Source organism: Giraffa tippelskirchi, chromosome 6 (assembly GCF_054371585.1).
Source record: "Giraffa tippelskirchi isolate mGirTip1 chromosome 6, T2T-mGirTip1v1.2.pri, whole genome shotgun sequence".
NCBI classification, from domain to species: domain Eukaryota; kingdom Metazoa; phylum Chordata; class Mammalia; order Artiodactyla; family Giraffidae; genus Giraffa; species Giraffa tippelskirchi.
In genome coordinates, this window is record NC_137280.1 from 97,156,091 (window position 1) to 97,179,100 (window position 23,010).

The 23,010-nt window shown below is 54.3% G+C and overlaps 2 protein-coding genes and 1 long non-coding RNA gene across 7 annotated transcripts in view; 2 read left to right on the plus strand and 1 right to left on the minus strand.

The window, feature by feature from the left end:
• Positions 1-343: 343 nt before the first annotated feature.
• LOC145510006 (uncharacterized) lies at positions 344-9,784 on the minus strand. The gene is made up of 3 exons (XR_014056602.1): positions 9,294-9,784; positions 8,126-8,515; positions 344-650 (listed from the first exon to the last, which is right to left on the minus strand). It is a non-coding gene; the product is annotated as an uncharacterized LOC145510006 (long non-coding RNA).
• Positions 5,132-10,939, plus strand: DIRAS1 (DIRAS family GTPase 1). Of its 2 annotated transcripts, XM_081499932.1 has the most exons (3): positions 5,132-5,261; positions 5,889-5,960; positions 7,924-10,939. In XM_081499932.1, exon 3 carries the CDS (start codon positions 7,994-7,996, stop codon positions 8,588-8,590), a length of 597 nt encoding a protein of 198 aa, XP_081356058.1. In that variant the 5' UTR covers positions 5,132-5,261; positions 5,889-5,960; positions 7,924-7,993; the 3' UTR covers positions 8,591-10,939. The 2 variants fall into 2 exon arrangements, with proteins under 2 accessions (XP_081356058.1, XP_081356057.1); XM_081499931.1 differs by lacking the exon at positions 5,889-5,960 and having other exon boundaries at positions 5,142-5,261.
• Positions 10,940-13,234: 2,295 nt separating this feature from the next.
• The window catches only part of GNG7 (G protein subunit gamma 7), a 139,001-nt gene continuing 129,225 nt past the window's right edge, over positions 13,235-23,010 (plus strand). For 3 of the 4 annotated variants that reach the window (XM_081499939.1, XM_081499933.1, XM_081499936.1), the window contains exon 1: positions 13,235-13,284. The gene's annotated coding sequence lies outside the window, so the exon portion shown is untranslated. Of the gene's footprint in view, positions 13,285-16,879; positions 16,951-17,294; positions 17,443-23,010 lie in introns of all 4 variants that reach the window. The other variant, XM_081499934.1, reaches the window with a different exon arrangement.

A 23,010-nucleotide genomic window follows, 5' to 3' on the forward strand; every position in this document is an offset into this window, starting at 1 on the left:
ATGGGCTCTGACATATGAGAGGGCCATGTGGTGACAGGAACTTTGGCTGAAGAAGCCTGTGGGTTGGAAACCACCTCCTGGGACCCCGGACCAGCCCTGACACAGAACTGCACGTTGGCCACAAAAGCCTTCATCCATCTCTATTTAACTTTGGACCTTTGAGGAAATGTCACTCTGAGCTCTGTGTGTGTGTCTCACGGAGGAGAAGGGGGCAGACACCTGCTGATGATCTGTTTAACGTGTTGCATGGCGACCAGGCACAACTACCTTCGCTTGGACGCCAGCAATCCCAGATAGCACAAATGCCTTTCTGTTTGAAAAATAAATAAATAAAACACAAAGCTTTCAGCACAAAATACCAGGTGCCACCTTTATCTGGATGTGCCCAGCTGGATCAAGGCCACCCCTAGCCACTTGGCCCCGACCAGGCAAGTTCCTGGTGGTACGATTATGGGGACACTAGGGCAAGAGCAGAGGCACTGTTTAGAGCGCTGCGGACAGTAGAGTTGACCCAGAATCTGGCTTTGGTCCTCAGCGGAGCATCACCCTCCCTCGGCTCCGCTGCCCTCCACAGTCTGTCCAGAGAGGAGAGGAGTCGGGGCTCCCAGTGCAGGCAATAGCTGGATGGAGTCGGGTTCCCCTTCCTGATCCTGAGACAAAAGAGGAGAAAATTAAGAGGCGGCACCCAGGCTTCGCAGATTGAATCAACCATAATAACAGCGTGTCTCAGCCTCTGTTGTCTACTGTTTACATTTCTGGTGGGGAATTCATTAGCATGGGGCTGGGAGAGGGAGCCTGGTTCCCAGCCCTTCTGTGTCTTTTGGGCCCGAAAAGCAGGCATCTGATGGATGGTGTGTCCTTGCACGCTGTGCCTCCAGGCATGCCCTGATCACCAGCCCTGGACCCTCGCCCTTGCTGGAAGGAGAGGGCCATTGCAGTCCACCTGTCCTTGGCCCTGTTCACCATGAGCAGCTGTCTGTCAGCTTTGTGACAGAGCCAGTGACCTACCCACCTGACCTCCCAAGAGCCTCCCGCAGGCCAGGAAGAGGCCAAGGAGGGCTGCTGCAGGGCGTGGGGGTGGTTCTGAGAAGGCCCTAGAACTCTGTCACATTGCTGAGGCCAGATTGGGGCTGCAGAAGGGAGATCCTCCCCCCACCCGCTCCTGTCAACCCCCAGACCTCTACAGCTCCCAGGGCAGAAACAGCCCACTGGCCAGACAGCAGTGTTCTGGCCAAGGGCCCAAGTGCTTGCTGTGTGCCCAGCCTGGCTGGAGAGAACAGAGTGGGCAGTTGGGCCTTTCAGAGCCCCCAACCCAGCGCCTACAGGCACAGCTGAAGTGCTGTGTTTAACGCAAAGGAAATGGCCCTAATGGTTCACACACTCTCTCCCTCAAGGGACTGGCTGGGCCTCCCTCTGAGCTAGTTTTGGTCCTGCCACTCAGGTGGGCAAACTGCCCCTAGAAAATGATCCCCGCCCCCTCAACTCCCACCCCGGCCACCACCCTCCCGTTCAGCACTGGGGACGGCACTGGAGACATTCACCCGTCCTGAGCCTTACAGGATGTGAGCAGCAGTCCTGGCTGGGGATGGGGATGGAGATTGCATTTCCTCCAAGCTCCCAGGTGATGCTGGTTGGGGACACGTTTGAGATACATTTTGACCTACCCCAGGGTTCCCTCAGAACTGCTGACCTGGGGCCAGTTCATCCCCAGGGAGGTCATTGTGGGTGCTGTGAGGTATGGAGCAGACTCCCTGCCCCCACCCACTCGACACCCTGGTCATGACAGCCACAAATGTCCCAAGATATCTCTCAGTGTCCCCGGGGGCAGGATCATCCACAAATGAGACCCAGTCCTAGAGCCTAAGCAGCTCACTTTCCAGTGAGTGAGACACATGATACATGGACACGAAATGCATTAAGTGCCTTGAAGATAAAAAGAAGCAAAGTGGGGCTTCTCTGGTGGCCCAGTAGTTAAGACTGTGCTCCCAATGCAGGGGACGTGTCAGGAAACCAGATCCCACAGGCTGCAATTAAAGATCCCATGTGCCACAACTATGACCTGGCACAGCCTAAATAAATAAATAAATTTTTTTTTTTTTAAAGCAAGATGGAGGGAAAGCCAGGAAGGAAGGCAGAGGCTATTTTACTTTTATTTATTTTAAAAATTTATTTATTTATTTTAATTGGAGAATAATTACAATATTGTGATGGTTCAGAGACTATTTTAGCATCATGGTTGGGGGGAATCTCTGAAGGTCTCACTCGAGTCAGAAGATAAGGGAGGAACATTTCTGGTGGAGGGAGTGGCGTGCAAAGGCCCTGAGGTCTCCTGCACATCATGGTCCTTTCCTCTGACTGATCAAAGCTTCCCTGTCTTATCTGTCAGTTAAAGGGGTTCATCCTGCCGGTGGCAAAGCCTGTGGTGATGGAGGCAGTGATAACCACACAGCCCAGGATCTGGAGGAGCCCCTCTGGCCACCTCCAGGGGCCAGGCAGGCGACATCAGCCAGGAACCAGCCTCTTCCACTGGGGTCTGGGGTCCAGCTTCCGCAGGTGCCGGCTGACAGAATTCAGGCTTGAGACACCAGCCTGTTCATTCGTCAAGACAACATGTGTTTTGACAAACGATATTCTTATTTTTAAATGTTGACACCAAACTTAAGCAAAAAAACCTCTGTGGGCCAAACAGCATCGGCAAGAGGCTGCGGCGCCCAGCCTCAGCTTCGCCCACATAATTGCATTAATCCCAGGAGCACAGAGAGAGCAGGGTGTGAGACCCAGCTGCTTTGCTTCCTGCACAGTGGGCTTGGAGAGTGTCCCCCGCCTGGAGCAGCCAGCGGGAAGCCCCTAGGCTGTGAGGCTAGGCAAGGAGCTGGGACCTCCTCCTAGGTGAGGGGATGTCCCATTGCATATAGGAGGACTTGTGCAGATCAAGGACAGCAAAGGCCAGGTGGGGGTCCTTGGCCCAGGCCCCCAGACAGCCAGGGACAGCGGGAGGCTGGCTCAGAACCCAATGGGCCCCAGCTTTAGTCCCCACCTCACCTCTTCCCAGCTGGGCCGCCTTGGGAGAACCGATTCCCTTTGCTGACCTGGAGAAACCCCGCACACTCCTGAGCTGGCTCACAAAGGCCAGGGCTCCCCAGCCGGCTGTGAAGGGGGCCTGCTGCCTTGGTTTGGGGTGCTCAGGTGGGGGTTGGGCCCCATGCCCATGGAGAGCCAAGCAGAGACTCTGGCCAGTCCTGCCCTGGCTCACGAGGCTGAGAGGCTGGCCTGGGAGCTATAAATAGCAGCCACAGAGTGGAACTGCTGCTGGTGCCCACGCTGCTCCGCATGAGTCAGCCTGCCCCGGCCTGGGCTGGCACCCTGAGCAGCCAGAGGGCTGGCCCAAGGCCCGAAGCCCAGACCATCACCATTGGTCACTCAGGAGATGGAGGCAGGCAGGCAGTCGGAATGGGAGAGAGCTGGGGCTGTCATCTCTGAGCGCGCAGGTGCCCAGCAGCCCCACCTAGGTGGACGTCAGGCCCAATCGCTCCCAGCAGCCCTGATAAGGAACACAATGGTGACCTTCATTCACAGATGGGGAGACTGAGGCTCAGAAGCACGCTGGGCTGGGACACAGAGATCCAGACCAGAGTGTAGGACCTGTCTGCACATGGAGCTGTCTCCATCGCTGGGTGAGAGCACTTGGAGATGCCAGCCTGGGGCCAGGCCACCCTCTGTGGTACCCCACAAGGCCTAGGACAGGTCAGGAGGGAGGTGTGCCCAGGGAACAGCTCCAGGCAGCCAGGGTTGGATGGGGAACCGGAGGGGAGCTTAAGGAGGGCTGAAGCCAGGGAGGCCAGGAGGGAGGTGGATGGTCCAGGCGTGAGAGGTTGGGAAATTCAGCGGAGGGGCAGAATCAGGGAGAAATGGGGCCCTTCACACCCCAAAACAGGATGGACCTCAGGGGTCCAGACTCTGGGGGAACCAGGTGGTCTTGGGGATCATGTCCACATCCCCAAGGGAGAAGGAAGGGTCTGGCTCAGCTGGAGCCACGGACATGATGTGTCAGCAAGAATCTGGAGCCAGAGGGGCCCTTGGTTGGGTTCCAGCTGACCATCTGCTCACACATCTCATGATGGGGAGCTCACTACCTTATGAAGAGCCTCTTTCACCCTGTGACCACTCTGACCCCAGAAGGCACCTCCTTGTGGGACCCTAGTGTCAGCCTCCTCACTCGATCTGGGGGTACCTGCCTCTAAGACGCGCGGGCCCTGGGGTGGGCTCAAAGCCACCCCTGCCTGTGCCCCAAAGTCTGACCTGCTCTGAGAGTCCGCCCCCCAAGTCTGCAGGAGGGAGGGGTGATGGCATCCTGCTGGCTTAAACGTGGATGCATGGACATTAGACACACAGACGCTTCCCAAAGGCAAACGTCTACTATCAGAGACAGCTCTGCTTTGAGACAGAGAACATTTTCCTACCAGAAAACTGCAAATCCAGCCTCCTTGGCTCCCTTTGTTCACCCCTCTACCTTTAGAAGCATCCCCCCACCTCAAAGGCCCAATTGCCATCTCTGTCTCAGTGACCTGCCCTTACGGCCATCAACCCAGACCAAGTCCCACCCCTACCAGGAAAAAGCCTCCCATGAGGACTAGTCTCCCTGAACACCCCCATTGTCCCAAGCCTTCTTGGGCCACCTCTGCCTTCTCACACATCTGTTTATTGATTGATTATTTATTCATTCCATCAATGCACATTCCTTCCCTTGCCCCTGAGCTGGACACCCCCCAACCCCCGGACCAGCCCAAGGGGTTGCCATTCTGTCCCTCAGTACCCTTATATACAGTTCTGCCAGCTAGCCCCTTCTCTTTGCTCCTGGGTGCCCCTCATCTTGCCCAGCCGCTGGCTGCAGGGTGACCCTAGGATGCTCCAGCTTCATCCCGGAGAAGCCGACCCCACCCCCATTGCGTCCCTGGCAGCACTCTGTTTGTCAGGCGGCGATGTAGAGGCGGGGGTCTGAGCGGGGCCCGGGAGGGACTGTGCGCGCGTGGCCGGGCGCGGGGCGGCGGTGACCTTGGCCGGGGGCGCGGGTCCCGGGGGAGGGGCGGAGCGCGGCGCCCGGCGGCGGGCGGGGACGGGCGGGGACGGGCGCGGGCGCGGGCGCGGCGGCGGCGAAGGCAGCTCGGGCGGGCGGCGGCGGGCGTGCGGGGGGCGGCGGCGCCCAAGCGGACACGGAGCCGGTCAGCAGCAGCCGCGGCGGCGCCGCAGGGACGAGCGCCCAGGTAGGTGGCCAGGGCGGGGGGAGGGGGGCGCCGGGGCCCGCTGCATCACCCCGCGAGGCCCGCAGGTCCTCTCCCCGTGCGCCCCTCCTTTGTCTGAGCCCCACCCTCCGCGGCCGCGGGGCTAGGCCCTCCTCCCCGCCGAGCCCTCCACCGGAACCCCCTCCCCAGTCCGGCCGGGCCCTGCTGGGCCGCCCTCCGCGCGCCCACCTTGGACAGCTCCCTTTTGGCATCACCCATCTCCCACTGTACAGACCGGGAGCCCTTCGACCAAGCCAGCCCCTCCGGCCCACCGCAGCCCCTCCGTCAGGGCCTCTCCAGGGGAGTCAGGTGGGCCCCGAGCTGGTCTCGCCCGACCACACACCCATTCAGCCCTTCCGCTCCCTCTCCAAGCCAAGCCCCTCATCCAGGAGCCCCTCCTCCAGTGGACACCCCCTCCCCCACCACTTAGATACTCCTTGGGCCAAGTAGAGCCCCTGGGCTGGCCTCCCCGGACAGGCCCCTCTAGAGCAGACCCTCTGTCATCAAACCCCTCATTGGTCAGGTAGTCCCTAAGTCAGACCCCCTTGGGGCAGCCAGCCCCTGCCTCCAGACCCTCCCCTGAGCTGGGCCTGCTTTCTTGCACCTAAGGTCGCTCCAACCTTCCTCGCTGGACTCCGGGGCCCAGGACTGGGCAGATTCATCTGGCCTGGGAGTCTCAAGGTGGGCTACCTTGCACAGGGGAAGGACCCCAGGCCTTGTAGCCAACCAGGGCCGGTTCAAACCCTGCTCTGCTTGGCCGCCTCTCTGCTGTGACCTTGAGCCTGTGCCACCCCCTCTGGAGCCTCGGTGCCCACGGCTCCCTCCTCCCCCCACTCCAGCCCAGGGGAGGTGAGGGTGCGATTCAAATGGCACCCAGGGAGGCTCCTGGCGTGGGTTTGGGGGTTATGGAATGGGGCTCCCAGTCAGGGATCCCAGGCCCCCATGGACCCCTCCTGGAGGACACCCCTGTGGACATACCCGGAAACCTGCTGTGGGGTCTGCACTCAGTGCAAGGCAAGGTCTGGATTGGGGCAGCCAAACCAATGGTTACCAGCCACCCCAGGTCCCTCGGCCAGTCTGGGCAGTGCCTGGCTGCCAAGTGCTGAGCCCACTTCTCGGGGTGCTCACCCAGGAGAAGGCAGTAACTGCAGAGCAGGCTGCCAGCCCCACCAGCCACTGTTCCCCAATGCTATGCATGTCACTGAGATGCCTAATAGTCCCCCACGAGTTAGAGCTGCTAAAGCTCCTACAAGTTTGCCTGGCATGTCATTCGTGAGGTCGATGTAGGCTGTTAGCTTCACTGTCTGTCTTTTTCTGATGAACCTGGTACATTTGATCACTGAGGATGTGCCTTCCCAATCTGCCACCAGCCAGGTGCTTTACACCCTGGGTCCTTGAGATGGAAAATCATGTCTGTCCATCTTTACTGAGGGCTCTTGTGTGCCAGGCACCTGGCCAAGGGCTTTCTCCAGCGTCTGGCGCTCTTTGTCCCAGCACCTCCATGGAATGGGTGCTGCAACTGCTCACATTTCACAGATGGGAACACTGGGGCTCAGGGACATCAATTTACTTACTGGGGTTTTCGTTGCCAGGTTCACGTCATTGGGTCTTGCATACTACCTGCCCCCCCCCAATACTTGAGGGCAGTAGAATGGCCAGGGGGGCAATCTTGCCATGTCTTCTCATCTCATTGTAGACATACCACTCCTTGTTGAGGGACCCTCAGAGATAGCTGAGAGGAGGCAGGGAAGGGGTCTCTGCTGTTTCTATAGATAAGGATGCAGATGATGGAGACAGGATTCCTGCCTTTTCGCTCCCAGGCCACATTTCTTCCCCCCACCGTCATCATTTTAGGAATTGCTGTGCTGTGTGACCTCCCGAGGTCACTGGACCTCTCTGAGCACAGAGGAGGGGACAGAGGATGAGAGAACTCCCTCACAGAGAGTTCTGTTCCACATCAGACCTGAGTGGCAGGCCAGACCATAGTCTGGGTTTGGAGTTCAGAAAGTGGGGCTTTCTCTAGACTAAGTTTTAGTTTTCTCATCTACAACCTGGAAAACTGGCTTCATGATTTGCAAATTTTTGGACCTCTCATACCAGGATCACACTTAGGGGATGTGGGAAGGAGAGCAGCTTTAAAATGCAAGTTCCTAGGACTGTGGCCTTGGACCAAAGGATTCACTGCTTCCAGGGCAGAGGCCCTGCCATCTGCATTTTAAAGATACCCCACCATGCAGCTCCCATGGGCTTGAGCGAGAACAGAGAGCCTGTGATCAGTGGAGACAGGCACCACTTCACCTGTTTTGCAGAAGAGAAAACAGACTCAGGGTGGCAAGGCAGCTTGCTCCAATCACAGAGCCAGGGAAAAGCCAGTGCCTCCTGGGGGCTGGGGGAGCCGTGGGTGTGCACCCCACGCTGGCATCTCCATGCTCCTTCCAGTCAAGTCTTTCCACACCCCAAAAGGAGCTCAAGCCCCAGATTTCATTGAGGGAAAGTGGACAGGCAGAGGGTGCGGCTCTGAAAGGCAAAGTCAACCAGATCAACAGGGAGGCAGGAGAAATGCTGCCTCTTCCGAGAAGCCCACCCCTCCCACTCCCTCCCAACCTGGGTGGGCCTTTTGCATCTGACACTCCTCTCTGTGCAGGGTCGGTCTGGGGTTCTAGCAGCCGCAGCTGCGAGCTCTCCCGGCCCCGCCCCCCACCCCCACGTGGAAGATGCCTGAACAGAGCAACGACTACCGAGTGGTGGTGTTTGGGGCGGGCGGCGTGGGCAAGAGCTCGCTGGTGCTGCGCTTCGTCAAAGGCACGTTCCGGGACACCTACATCCCCACCATTGAGGACACCTACCGGCAGGTCATCAGCTGTGACAAGAGTGTGTGCACGCTGCAGATCACCGACACCACGGGCAGTCACCAGTTCCCGGCCATGCAGCGGCTGTCCATCTCCAAGGGCCACGCCTTCATCTTGGTCTTCTCGGTCACCAGCAAGCAGTCGCTGGAGGAGTTGGGCCCCATCTACAAGCTCATCGTGCAGATCAAGGGCAGCGTGGAGGACATCCCCGTCATGCTGGTGGGCAACAAGTGCGACGAGACCCAGCGGGAGGTAGACACCCGCGAGGCCCAGGCTGTGGCCCAGGAGTGGAAGTGCGCCTTCATGGAGACTTCGGCCAAGATGAACTACAACGTCAAGGAGCTCTTCCAGGAGCTGCTCACGCTGGAGACACGCCGGAACATGAGCCTGAACATCGATGGCAAGCGCTCCAGCAAACAGAAGAGGACAGACCGCATCAAGGGCAAATGCGTCCTCATGTGAGCCCAGAGAGCCCACCACCACCACCGGCACCCCTTTGTCCCGGGCACGGGCCTCTCCCTAAGTCCTGTGCCCTCTTCCTCCTCCCTTTCTCCTCCTCCTCTCCCTGCCTCCCTCCCACCTCTTCCACTTCTCTCCCTTCATCTACCATCTCCAGGGGGGAAACTGAGGCCTCGCCGAGCCTGTGGCAGACCTGGGCTTGTGGCAACCCAGCTCTGTTGCATCACTCTGCTGTCCCCTTCTTCTTTGCCCTGACCCCCTATCCTGTCTGTATCCCTGGAAGGCGAGTGCTGGAGGTGGCCCCCATGATCTGCACGTGGGGAAACAGGCGGTGGGGGGGAACCTGTTTGTTCCCATCTGGACTGAGGACGCCTGTTTTTTTCCCCGTCTCCATGTCTGCCACTTCTGCCCCTTCCCCTTGGGTCCCCTCATTAGATCACTGTGACCTTGCTGGGGAGGAGGGAATTGAAGTGCACATGGACCTCAGATTTTGTTTTCTCCTATTCGATGTTTAACATACACTCCCCTCCCCCTTCCATCCCTCATGACCTCTGACCTGGGCCCCCCAACCCAGGTCCCAGACCACTCCTCTCGCCCCCGTCCCCACAGCTTGGTGGGGGGCTTTGCGGGCTGGGTCTCAGGCTGCCAGGCAATAACCAAACAGGGCCCTCAGCAGTGCCCCCCAGCCCAGAATCCCACTCCACACCTGGCCTGGGCCTGGGGTGCAGGCAGAGGAGGCCCAGAACCGACCAATGGCCACAGCACAACTCCAGGAGACTGTTTGGGATGAATATGGAGGGCCTTCCTGGACACAGCCCATGGACAGAGAGCGACACAGCTTGTTGCCACTGAGCCTTGGGCAGGGTGTTGGGGAGGGGGTGCTGGACCCTGTCAGAGGCAGGCATCCGGACCTAGCACTAGCAGGGACCATGGGGCTGGAGGCATAGCTCTGCCCAACCTGTTGCCTCCCACCTACTGGGCCATGGGGGCTTCCCAGAAACGCGTGTGTCCTGGAGTTAGGGTGTGCCCGCCACCCTGAGATTATGTTTTTGTAAGTGTCTAGATGACACCACACTCATGGGACCCAGTGAGGCTGTGTTGGCCAGTGTGAAGGTGACCTGTAGGCCTAGGGTTGGGGGGGATCCCATGGGATGATGAACTGGGCACCTTGGTGTGCTGGGCAGATGGCTTATGTGTAAGCATGTATGGGGGGCTCCTGTGTGTGTGACAGCATGCAGTGTGATCACAGTGTAGGGTGTATGATGTGGGTCATGTGGTTGCCAACAGGACTGGACATTTGTGATGGGTGACCTTGGCACCTACAAGAGTGTGGCTGTACGTGGCTGCATTTTTGGGTGTGGGTGATGTGATTTATTAATAGCAGAAAGCTATTGGTAAACCTTTTTGTCCTGACTGAGGAATGCCACACCTGTTTCACTCTGTAGTAAGGTGTCTCTCAGCCTGACATCTGTATCCATCAGCTGTTGCTAGGGAACACATGACCACAAACTCAGCAACTCGCAACAGCATGCACTTGTGGCCTCATCCGAAGGCATGACCAGGGATGGACCCACATCCCAGCTCATGTGCTCGTGGGCAGCATTCAGTTGCCTGTGGTCTTGGGACTGAGGGTCTCAGCTGCCTGCCTCCTGGGCCTCTCCCTGGAGCCATTTAGCAGCACTGGTGTCATGAAGTGTGAGGAAGCTGTGTGTGTGTGTGTCTGTGCATGTGTGCATGTGCGCGTGTGCATGTGCACATATGAGAGAGAGGCCCTGTGGCTGTTGTCATGTGACCACATGGACTGTATGTGGGTGAGAGGGACTGTTTGTGTCCATCTTGGTAGTAGTGTTTTTTCCCCTTGCGTCTGTGTGGCTGTTCATTCCACAAATATTTACTGGGCACTGTGTGTGTGTGCATATGCACATGTGTGTCGCTGCCCGGCATGTGGACAGGCCCGTGGAAGAAAAGTAACATCCTATCTGGGTATAGCTGAGCCCCCCGGTCTGTGGTGGGTCCAGGGCCCACAGCAACTGGTGTTGACCCCTCCCACTTGAAGGTGCCAGAGAAAGTGGGGCTGGGCGGGGGTCTGCGGCCCTTTCTCAGGGACACACCCTGATAGCACAATCTCCCTGGGGCCCTGCCCGCCTCCAGGCCTCTCCTACCCCAGGCCCTGCCCCGAACCTGGGGAACAGAGGGGTTCTGGGGACCGTGCCAGGCCATGCTTGCTGTGACCCCGCCCCTGCCCCTTTGCCCCCTCGCATGTGGGTGTCCCCCTGTCCCCCATTGTGGGGTCTGTGTAGCCTTCACTCTAGAAATAGTCTTCCTGCAATAAAGTCGTGGATTCCACATTCCCCACCAGTGCGCCTTCTTTGGGGGTGGGGAAGTCAGTTCGCCACCTGGAAAGGATGAGGGACCGAAGGATGGGGAGGTGTGGTGCAGGGCTGAGGGACGGGGCTGTGGGAGGAGCTTGGACTGCTGTGAACCAGGACTCTGGGGCACCGTGGGGACATTTCAGTACTCCTCCTCTGTGGTCCCCACCAGAGATCTCACAGGCCCTGCTGGACCCTGTACTTACTGCAGTCAGTGGGGGGGCTCTGGCAGGCATGATGATCCCCATATTATGTGGGGGGAAAATCTGCAGGGCCTCAGCTTTCCCATCTGCTAAATGGCTCAGGACAGAGTTTGCAAATTTTTTTTTTTTAACTTTATTTATTTGACTGCACTGGGTCTTAGTGGTAGCACGTGGGATATTTAGTTGAGGCCTGTGGGGGTCTAGCTCAAACCCAGGCCCCCTGCACTGGCAGCTCAGAGTCTTAGCCACTGAACTACCAGGCAAGTCCCCAAGTTCGCCAATTGATAAGTGGGGCTGGGACTAGAGGGAGAAGCATTGAAATGTCCCCATGGTGCCCCAGGGTGAGGAGAATGAGTCTCTCTCCACGGGTGAGGGAAAAAAAATACTCAAGTCATCTAGATATATATTTTAAGGCAATATTGAATGCAAAGGAATCCATGATGAGCAAAACATCACTATTTGAAATAAAGATAGGATCTGACAGGGCTGGGGATAGAGGGGTAGCAAGGGAACTGGTGTGCACAAACACAGAATCAAATCTTGTCTTTCTTTAAAGCTGTGTTTATTTTATTCACCATGGATTATTTCTGCATTTATTTTTAATTTTTGAAATATGACATTTATGGGGAATTCCCTGCCAGTCCAGTGGTTAAGACTCTGAGCTTCCAATGCAAGGGGCGCAGGTTCTATCCCTGATAGGGGAACTAAGATCCCACAAGCTGCACGCCCTGTGGCCAAAAATAAAAAAAGACATTTATACAGTATTTATCTTGATGGTGAATGTTTGGGGACACCCCTTTAGGTTCTGGATTTGAGAAAAGTGTCTCACTTCCCTTGCCCCAGCCCTGCCTGAATCTGTCTTTGGGGTCACTAGCAATCAGTCCCTTCACCTGACAGCTGCAGGAACTGCCAGACCTAATTTTTCAAGAGCTCCTGGAAATCTGAATTTCTTTTCAGGAAACATTCTAGTTTTTCAATTTTGGCAACAAATTTAGAATTTTTACAGGATTTGGGGGCCACATCTTGCCTCGGGGCCACCAGTTTGCCACTCTTGTTCAGACAGTAATTCCTCCTGAGGGATGGAGCTGGGGAGGGAGATGCAGTCCCCAGATCTCTGGTTCTGTCTGTGCACTGTGGGGAGTGAGCAGGGAGATTTCTGCGGGTATGACAGCAGCCCTGGGGGGCCCAGCTGGTAGGCCAGCAGTTCAGATCATAGAGTAACAGTGTTGCACAAAGTTCCTGATGTCCCACAGTACAATGTCTTCATCCTCCTGTATGAGAAACTCTCCTCTCCATGACTGCTGTATACTTTTAGAGACACACCAAATGCTTCCCAACATCACTGGGGGAGCATGTCAACAATGCACACTCCAGGGGTCCAGTTGCCTTCAGGATTCTGGTTCATTCCAGCTGAGTGAGGGCCCGTAAATCTGCATTTTACAGTCAAGACTCAGGAGTTAGGATATTATGAAACCCTGGACAGGGTTGGGTGAATGACATTGAGTTTGACCTCTCTGAGACTCAGTTTCCACCTCTGTAAAACGGGGATAATATCGTTTTTCCTCCTAGCCTTATGCAGACCATTCGAGGAGAGGGAGCAGTTATTATCATTGTCCGGAGGTCAAGCGACAGATCGGGAGGGGACGTTCTTACCCCCAAGCGAGCTAGGATACGGATTTGAACCCTCGACCTTACCCGGGATTTGAACTGGCAAATCGCCTCGCGCCTCCTTGACATCAGTCACCAAGTCACCTCTGAAATTCAGCTCGACCCTGGCAGAGGCTCCACCACAACATACCTATTTGCATATTAGCATAGCCCCGCCCCCACGCGTTCTTCCCTTGCGGGTGGCCAGCCGCGGTGCCACTCAGCGCTCCGCCTCCCGGCCCCGCCCGCACCCCACACCCCGCCCTCTCTCCCAGGCGCACCCTACCCCGCTGCCTACTCTGCGCCCCGCCCCCAGCCCTAGCTCCCATCGTCGGGGCTCTCGATTGGCCGCGTCAGCCTCCAGTGCCCGCCCCCCGCCCGCTTGTCCTGCCCCCGCAGAGGGGAGCGAGTGCTCGCCCGCCGGCGGTGGGTTCGGCTGCGCGGCGGGGCTGAGGCGGCCGCGGTGGCCCTAGCGCAGGTAAGGGCGCTTGCCGCCGCTATTCGGGCCTGGGTCTGCCGCCCCCGCCTCAAGCCCTGGGGGGCAGGGTGCGGCCGGGGCGGAGGGGAAGCCTGGGCGGCTGCGGGTGGGGGAGTCCTGGAATAGCTCCGATTTGGCTAGGGACGGAGTTGGGGGTCGGGGTCTGTGAGGAGGCGCCCGGGATTCTGGGCGGGAGCTGAGGGTCAGGGTCGTGAGGAGACACCGGGAATCCGGGCTGGAGTTGGGGGTCGGAGTCTGTGAGGAGGCATTGGGGATTTGGGCTGAAGTTGAGATTCGGGGTCTGTGAGGAGACACCGGGGACCCGGGCTGGAGTTGGCGGTCCGGGTCTGTGAGGAGGCACTGGGCATCCGGGCTGGAATTGAGGTTCGGGGTCTGTGAGGAGGGTCTGGGAATCCGGGCTGTAGTTGAGAGCCGGGGTCTGTGAGGACGGTCTGGGAATCCAAGCTGGAGTTGGGGTCCCGGGTTCCTGAAGATGGGCTGGGCCCTGGGTTGGCTTAAAGTTGAGGTCTGGAGCTGGGGGTTGAAGGTTAGTTGGGGAGGGGGCTGCTGATGGAGTTGAGGGTTGGAGTCCCTTGAGGAGGCAGAGGCTGAGGCTGGGAATTTGGATTGGAGTTGGGGTCCACTGAAAGGAGGCTGGGGATCCGGGCTGGAGTTGGGGGCTGTCATTGGAGTTGGGGATCGGGCTGGAGCTGGGGCTCCAGGGTAGCAAGGGAGTGGACTGTGATGGAGTTGGTGATGGTGGAGGAACTTGGGGTCAGGGTGAGCTGGCACAGAGTCAGAGAGCAGAGTTCGGGGAAACTGAGAGAAGTGAGGGGGCGGTCAGGCTTCTTTCAGAAGGCATCTGATGGCTTTCGGGAGAAACAGAGTGTCTCTGAGGGATGAGAGAGAGAGGAGAGTGGAGGGAGGTGGGCTAGAGGCTAGGAGACCCCCCCCCCCCGCCAGGTGTTCTGCAGGAGGTTGACTATTCAGGAGGAAATGGGGGGGGATCTAGGTTTGAAGTCACTAAAGGGAATCGCCCCCCACTTTGGCTAATCATCTGGTGTAGGCAGAGACCCCTTGGTAACTCAGTGAGTTGCAGACAATGGATGCCGGACACACTGTTTGAGGTCTGTTTCTGGTGTGCAGGGCACAGAGGGGAAGTGGAAAGGCTCGTGTTGGTGGCTGAGTTTTTCAGGAATTTGAGGAGTCAGGAGTCAGGTATCAAAGGAGTTTTGGGGACAATGATATTGAGGGAAGTTGGTGGCACTTGATTTTCCCTGTGAAGCGGGGGTTGCTCAGGGCTGGAATATGGGTGGGAGAAGACAGGCGTGATGAGCAGCAAAGAGCCTTCACCATTGCTGAATGTCAGTGAGGCAAATGCCAAGTTCTCAAACTTGCTCAGTTGCAAGCTATAGTCTTGCATAGGTTGAGAGTGGAGTGGGCTCTGATAGGTGGGCCTGCCTTCTCCTATCCCCTCTGACTGCTCTCTTGGCTGTGTCACCTCTGGGGGTTTAGTTTACTCCTCTGTAAAATGGGAGTAATAAAACTGGAACAAGTACCTCACAGGATCGCTGCGAGGGTGAAACGAGGAGATGCGTGTACCTTGCACGCTCCTGGCACATGGCGAGGATACGTGCGTGTTGATAATAATGTTCTAAATTAAGGTTTATTGGGGGGGAGGAAGGTGGGTGGGTAGAATTACTGGGTTGTCAGGGAGGAGAGGGAAGAAATCACTTGGAGCTTGGTTTCAGGCCTTCAATCTTGGGGTGCACTTGATTTCAGTCCTTCAATCTTGGGGTGCACTCCAGAATCCCTTCTGGAGTTTTAAAAAAAGAATCTGCAAAAAAATTTTTCTTCACGTTATTAAAAATGAGGGAAAAACAGCAATGACAAAGGACATGTCTACCTGGATCTGCCTGGATTCTGAAGCTTTATCAAGGAACAAGCACATCTACTTAAGAGAAAGGTTCTTGGGTTGTTCTGATGAAGTGTATCCCACAGGAACCATTCGGATGTGTGCCCTGAAGGGGGCCACTGGGCCACAATTATATGCTCTTTAAATACATGAGCTTTACATGGGACTTCCCACTCTGCCTTCCAATGCAGGGGGTGTGAGTTCAACCCCTGGTTGAGGAATTAAGATCCCACATGCTGCACAGTGTGGCCACAAAATAAACTAATAGAAATAAATATATGAGATTTATAAGTTGACTTCCTGTGATGGGCCAGGGTCTTTCCGCTTGGCAGTGCTCATAATCAGTGCACTGCTGGCCTTAATGCCAGGTCATCGTTTGTGGGGGGCCATCCTGGGCCCTGTGGAGTGAGGAGCAGCATCCTTGGCCCCATCCACTCAATGCTAGGAGCACCTCCCCACCAGTGTGACAATGACATATATCCCCAGATATTGGCCCCTGTCCCCAGGGGGCAGAATCACCCTTGGTGGAAACCCCCTGTTGAAAACAAAACTAAGTTATTTTCTCCTTTAAATATCACGTCTTGCCTTTCACCCTTGGGAAGTATGGCCATTCAGATTTGGGTTGGTTTTTATGTCATCTTGTGTTCTTTTGAGAGGAGAAAAAAAAAAAAATCACACCACTTTTAGAAAAATTTAGAAATGCTGAATTCTTTCTAGGTAGGTTTTTCATGTGGCTTTCAAACACTTCTACTGGTTTTGAGTACGGGATTAACTGGTCGGCTGCCGGCACTGAAAGAAGCCAACATTTGTGATTTTTTTCCTTGGTTGTAACCGAGTACAGGCATCTTCCTCAGAAGCTTGGTTCTTCAGATGGTTCTTGGTCTTTTACTGAAAATGATTGTAATCAGTGCCATTGCTATCTGCTCCATGTTTCATAAAGCCCAGGGCCCTACAGTTTGAAGGGAAAGACAACTGAATATGAATTACCTTGACACAGTAAGCTTTTTACTTACTGAATGGAGGCATTTTTTTGGTATACCCTGTAGTAGTGTAAAAAGCGCCTTCTTCCCTCCAAAGTGTTATTACAAGTTTTCTCGTTTGCATCTGGTAATAAATAATTATCTTTAAAATTGTATTTTCTGGGGCATTTGTGTGTGTCTTATTTTGGGGGGGGGGGCTGTGCCATGGGTCATGCGGGATCTTAGTTCCCCGACCAGGGGTCGAACCCATACCCCATGCAGTGGAAGCTCAGAGTCTTAACCACTGGACCTCCAGGGAAGTCCTGGGCAATTGAATTCTTGAAACTCCTCTGTAGTTCCTTAGAGAAGCATGGTTGGGCCTGGCCTCCATGACTTTGGAACTTTCTGGAGCTTTCTAGAGGGGATGGTTCCCAGGACAGTTGTGTGATTGCAGGATGTGGACACAAACTTTTTCTCTTTCCATTGCTCCCCTACAGGTGGCTGTGTCTTCACAGCCCAAGGATAACTGGCCGAGCTGTGTCTTTGTTCTGGGAAGGTTTGTCTTCTTCAGTCTTCTGTCCTTGACCATGTCAAGGTTCACCATGTTCAATGCTCATTTCAATAGCTCTGGCCCTCACTTTTCACCACTTCTCTCTCATGCTGCCCTTGGGCATGGCCTCTCTTTCTCTCTTCAGGGTCTGGCCTCTCTTTCTCTCTTCAGGGTCTAGAAGAAAGTGTTTGTTCCATACGACACCCAGGAGACCTCAGAGACCAGGATGGGTCACTGCAAAGGTGGGTGACTTGTCCCAGCTGCTCAGGTCCCGCCTTCTCGTCATCCATCCTGTGACGTTGCAACTTATCCTACCAGGTGGTGGGCTGCTCTGAGACTCTTCTAGGAAAAGTACTAGTTCTCCTGGTGGGTGTGTGAGTAACTGACTCTTTGCAACCCCATGGACAGTAGCCCACCAGGTTCTTCTGTCCATGGGATTTTCCTGGCAAGAATACTGGAGTGGGTTGCCACTTCCTTCTCTAGGGGATCTTCCCTGACCCAGGGATCAAATCTGAGTCTCCTGAGTTTCTTGTTTTTCTTTTCTTTTTTCTTCTTCATTTTTGTCCTGCATTTCTTGCATTGGCAGGCGGATTCTTTACCACTGTGCCACCTGGGAATCAAGTTCTCCTGGAGAAACTTGCAAAGGGAAAAAGTCTTACTGCTTATTTCTTAAAAGGAGGTACAATTGCCACATCATAAAACTCAGCCACTTTAGCACACACTTCAGTTTTTTGGTAAGTTTATCGAGTTTTGCAACTATCTCCATAAACCTGACTTAGAACCTTCCAGTACTCCAGTAAGACCTCCATCCCCATGAGCAGTCACCCCCACCCCCTCCCTAGCCCCTGACCAACAGGAACCCACTCTCTGTGTCTGTGGATTGGCCTGTTCTGGATGTTTCCCATCAGTGGAATCACACCCTGTGTGTCCTTCTGTGTCTGCCTCTCTCACTGCATGTCATGTTCTCAGGGTCTGTCCACGTGATAGTGAGTGTCGGGGCTTCTCCTTTTCATGGCTGAGTGACGTTCCCGTGTGAAAGGACACGTGTTTATCTGTTCACTTGTTGGTGGACATCTGGGCTGCTCCTGCGTTTTGGTGGTGAAGAATCCGTCTGCTGTGTCAATGGCTTTTTTCTTACTGAGCATTTGACAGCCCTCCAAACTGAAGCTCCATAGTGGGGGGTCGTTCGGGCGTGAGCCCACTGGTTCTGTTTCTCTTTCTCTTGTCTGCATTTCTTCCCTCCTTGAGTTAAATGCTTCCCTGTTTCCCTGTTTCTTGCTCAAAACATCCCAGCTGGCAGATCAGCCTCTAGTCTCTCCTGCTCTTGTGGGTTGACCCTCACCCCCACCATAACCAGAATCTTCTGTCTAAAGCTGAGATTGGTTCATCATTTTCCCTGCCATCTTCACCAACTCATCACCCACTCAACAAAATCAAATTGCTCCCTCGGTGGGGAGTCAGCTCCACCCCACCTTCGGGCTGACCTTCACTTTGACTCCAGGAACAGCCCCTACCGCTCTGCCCACCCAGTGCATGCCCTCAGCTTTCCTGGGTGGTGCAGTTTGCTGTCTCCTTTGTCTGAAACCTTCCTTCCTTCCTTCCTCTCCCCAACAAAGGCTGGTTGTGTGCCTATTTTAAGCTTCAGACCGGGTGCCAGGCGCCGGGAGCACCACGTGAATGAGATGCTTGTGTGTTTGCGGGGGGCAGTGTGGAGACAGGCCCCTGGGGCCATCCTGTCCCTGGCCCGGCTCTCTGAGTCAGGGTCGCTGGAGGGTAGCAGGGCTGGGGGCCCAGGGCTGTGTATTTCATTAGCTCCCCAGGTGTGCAGCGAGAGGAAGCAGTCTTTCAGGGCACAGAGACGTGGGGGTGACACCTGTGCCCAGGACATCAAGGGAAGAGGCCAGAGAGAAGGTCTGTGCTGAGAAGTTTGCTAGGAGACAGGTTGGGGGTGGTGGTGCAGTCATCGTGGGCAAAGTATCCCTCCTCCCCAGCACTCTGGACACCAGGCCTGGTCATCCTGTCTAGGGGGGCCCTCCTGGGCACCATGCCTATGGAGCAGCCTCCCAGCCCCTGCCCCCTCCATGCTGGATGCAGTGCCAAGGGAGAAATTGTAGAAATTGCTCCTTTTTTGGAATTTTTGAAAGTTAACTGTTTGGAGATGATAAAATACAAAAAAGTGACCCATCTTTACTGCATGACAATTAGTTGAGAGTCGGCTTTTCATAACTGTGGGTGTGGGTGGGTGTGTACATGTGTTTTCCGCGCCTCTGTGCTGACATGAGGAGGTGCCAGGGCTAGGGGCCAGGTGAATCTGGGATGCAAATGAATCTGCAACCTGCCCGGTAGCTTTGTGATGGTGACCACTGGTCACATCTTGTCCTTTATTGTCAAGGCCATGACCTCAGCCCCTGCCTTCTTAAGAAACCCCTCAATTTGATGGACTAAAAAGTCAAGAGAAATCAAAGACAGGAGGTGAATCGGGCCAAGTCCATGTAACTCCCGGGCTGAACAGACAGGCAGTTGCTGGGGGATGGGGTGGGTTTGGGGGGGTTGAGAAATAATGCGCCAACCCTAGCAACCTTGTCTTTGGCTAATTGTGTGACTTTCCTGGGGCCCCCGTTACAAAGCACCACAGACCACATGGCCTGAAGCAATAGAAATCTGTCTTTTCCCAATCCTAGAGGTCAAAAGTCTGCAATCCTTGTGGACAGGGCCATGCTCCCCCTGGGGCCCCTAGAGCAGGGGCTTTCTTGCCTCTTCCAGCTTCTGGAAGTTAGTGTGTGTGTGTATGTGTGTGCTCAGTCCCTCAGTCGTGTTCGATTCTTTGAGATCCTTTGGACTGTAGCCCGCCAGGCTCCTCTGTCCATGGGATTTTCCAAGCAAGAATACTAGAGTGCGTTGCCATTTCCTTCTCCAGGGGATCTTCCCGAGCCAGGGATCGAACCCACGTCTCCTTCATCTCCTGCATTGCAGGCAGAGTCTTTACCACTGAGCCAACTGGTAAAGTCAATTCTCTTTCCCTCTGAGAAGGAAAACCTTTCTGAAAGATGATGGTTGCCAGCAACCCCTAGTGCCCCGTGGCTCATAGACATATTACTCTGGTCTCTGCCCCTGTTGTCACATGGCCTTCACCCTGTTTGTCTGTCAGAGAAAACCCAGAGCTGGACAGTAGTTACAATAGTAAAAACAAGAGTTTACCCAGAAACGATTGCAATGGGGAAAAGAAACCTCAGTGTAGAACTGGGCTCCACTCTGAATACAGTGCAGACCAGTGGCAATGAGTAGCCAAGGAGCAGGTGAGGGTCAGGGGATGGGAGATTGCTAAGAGGAAGCACTAGGGGAATTCTGGATAAGGGATCTCTCAGATTCTGGGTACAGACATTAGCTGGGGGAGGGGCTGAGGAGCCCAGTGAAGTATGGGGGTGATCAGATGTGGAAACTGGGGGGAATCTCAGTCCATCAACTTAGCAGGATTCTTGCTGAAATTGTACAGCGTAGAGATGAACATGGGACCCCAAACATCGAGGTCCCATTGAAAATTCAAGGTAGCCTGAGTAGAACTGGTTAAGGAGAGAATCTGTATTAAGCCTCACGTGTGTCCGCATTTCCCTCTTCTGAGAATGCCAGCTGTTTGGGTCAGGGCCACCCTACTCCGTGTGACCTGGCTTTAGCTCAGTGACACCCCCAGAGACACTATTTCCAGATCAGGTCCCATTCCCAGCCACCAGGTTTAGGAAGCATGCATATCTTTGGTGAGAGGGGTACACAGTGTACCGCATACCACCTAGAAAGGGGCCACCCTTGCAAGGTGAGAGTCAGTTTTTTAGGCCCTGTGGTCCTAGTTGCTAAATGCCCCCTGCCTTGCCCCACCCCATTCCCTCTTTCTCAACACCGGAAAAGTCAACATTTGCACCATTGCACAGAAAATGGAGAACTTGGGGCCAGCTGGGCCCCTGGGAGGAAGTGGGAGCTTTCAGGTTCACTGGGACAGGGGGGTAGAGGAGGTCACAGGTGACCTTGCAGCCCTAGGGAAGCTCTTGGTTATTTGTCATCTGCAGGACACCTGTCTTGGCTGCCTTCCTGGTTGAAATGAAAGTATAAGTGTTAGTCACTCAGTCGTGTCCGAAAAGTGTTGGTTGCTCGGTCTTGTTCAACTCTTTGTGACCCCATGGACTATAACCCACCAGGCTCCTCTGTCCATGAAATTCTCAGGCAAGAATACCAGAGTGTGTTGCCATTTCTTCCTCCAGTGGATCTTCCTGACCCAAGGATCAAACCTGGGTCTCCTGCATTGCAGGCAGATCCTTTACCATCTGAGCCACCAGGGAAGTCCCCTCCCAGGTTGTGCAGATCCAATGAAGCACCTCCAGAAGGAGGCGGGAGGAGTTCTCTGTAAATATGAGATGTTGTTGTTATTGACATGGTGGTTTTGATTAAGGCAAGGTCTCTCCTCCTTGGCACTGAGGACTGCGAGACCAAGTCATCCACTGTGGGGCCATCCTGGGTGCTGTGGGGTGAGGGATGGCCTCCCAGGCCTCCACTAACTCAATGATAGGAGCACCTAGTCCTGAGGACCACAGATGCCCCAGTCATGGCCCAGCATCCCCTGGGAGGAGGCAGAATCACCTTCTGATGGAAACTACTGGCTAAACTGTTTCTGATAAGATTTTATGATTCTATGATTGTACTAAAGTAGGAAGATATTTTTCCGTAAATAATTTTATTTATTTATTTTTGGCTGTACTGGGTCTCCTTGCTGCGAGCAGGCTTTATCTAGTTGCGAAGAGTGGGGGTCACTCTCTAGTTGCCATGTGCAGGCTTCTCTTTGTGGTGACTTCTCTTGTTTGCGAAGGCGTGGGAACTTGAGTAGCTGTGGCGCATGGAGTTAGTTGCTCTGAAGCGTGTGGGATATCCCCAGATCAGGGATTGAACCCATGTCCCCTGCATGTGAATTCTTATCCATTGCGCTACCAGGGAAGTTCGATTTTTTTTAAAATAAACTTTATTTTTTAGAGCAGTTTTAAGTTCACAGCAAAACTGAGCAGAAGGAACAGAGGTTTCCCCGTATGCCCCTACCCCCCACCTGTACACAGCCTCCCCATCATCAAAGTTCCCCACCAGTGGGACATTCATTATAATCAATAGACCTGCATGGACCTGTCACTATCACCTGATGTGAGTAGTTGACCAGAGGGTTCATTCTTGGTCTTGTATGTTGTATGCGTTGAAACAGATGTACACTGACATGAATCCACCATAAGAGAATAGTTTCACTGCCCTAAAAATCCTCTATGCTCTGCCAGTTCATCCCTCCCTCCCCAGTATTTTGTTTTTATGGGAAAGGAGCTAAGAACAACTTAGTAACTTCGAGTGCCTATTGGGAAAGGTCTAACTCTATACTGTGTGGAGTTTTACAAGAATCATTCCTCTACATTCTCCACTCCCCAAAGCTGTGCTGTCCAACAGAAACAGGGCTGAGCCTCAAATGTCATTTTATTTTTTAAAAGTTTATTTTGTTGAAGTATAATTGATTTACAATGTTGTGTCAATTCCTGCTGTACAGCAAAGTGATACAGTTATACATATATATATATACATATTCTTTTTCATATTCTTTTCTATTTTGGTTTACCACAGGATATTGAATAGAGTTCCCTGGTCTGTGCAATAGGACCTGTTGCTTATCCATCCTATATATAATAGTTTGCATCTGCTCACCCCAAACTTCCAGTCTTTCCCTCCCCCATCCCTCTCCTCCTTGGCAACCACATGTCTGTTCTCTATGTCAGTCATAATTTTATTTTTTAATACTTTTATTAGCATCTCATCCTCTGTCTCCTTCTTCTCCTCTTGCCCTCAAATCTTTCCCAGCATCAGGGTCTTTTCCAGTGAGTCAACTCTTCACATCAGGTGGCCAAAGCATTAGAGCTTCAGCTTCAGCATCAGTCCTTCCAATGAATATTCAGGGTTGATTTCCTTCAGGATTGACTGGTTTCCTTTAGGATTGATTTCCTTTAGGACTGATCTCCTCGCTGTCCAAAGGACTCTCAAGAGTCTTCTCCAGCACCATAGTTCAAAAGCATCAATTCTCTGGTGCTCAGCCTTCTTTATGGTTCCATTCTCCACATCCGTACATTGACTACTGGAAAAACCATAGCTTTGACTATACGGACCTTTGTCGACAAGGGGATGTCTCTGCTTTTTAATACACTGTCTAGGTTTGTCATAGCTTTCCTTCCAAGGAGCAAGCGATGTTGCCTCTGATGCTACCTGGTTAGGGGTTTGGATTCCCATAGCCATCT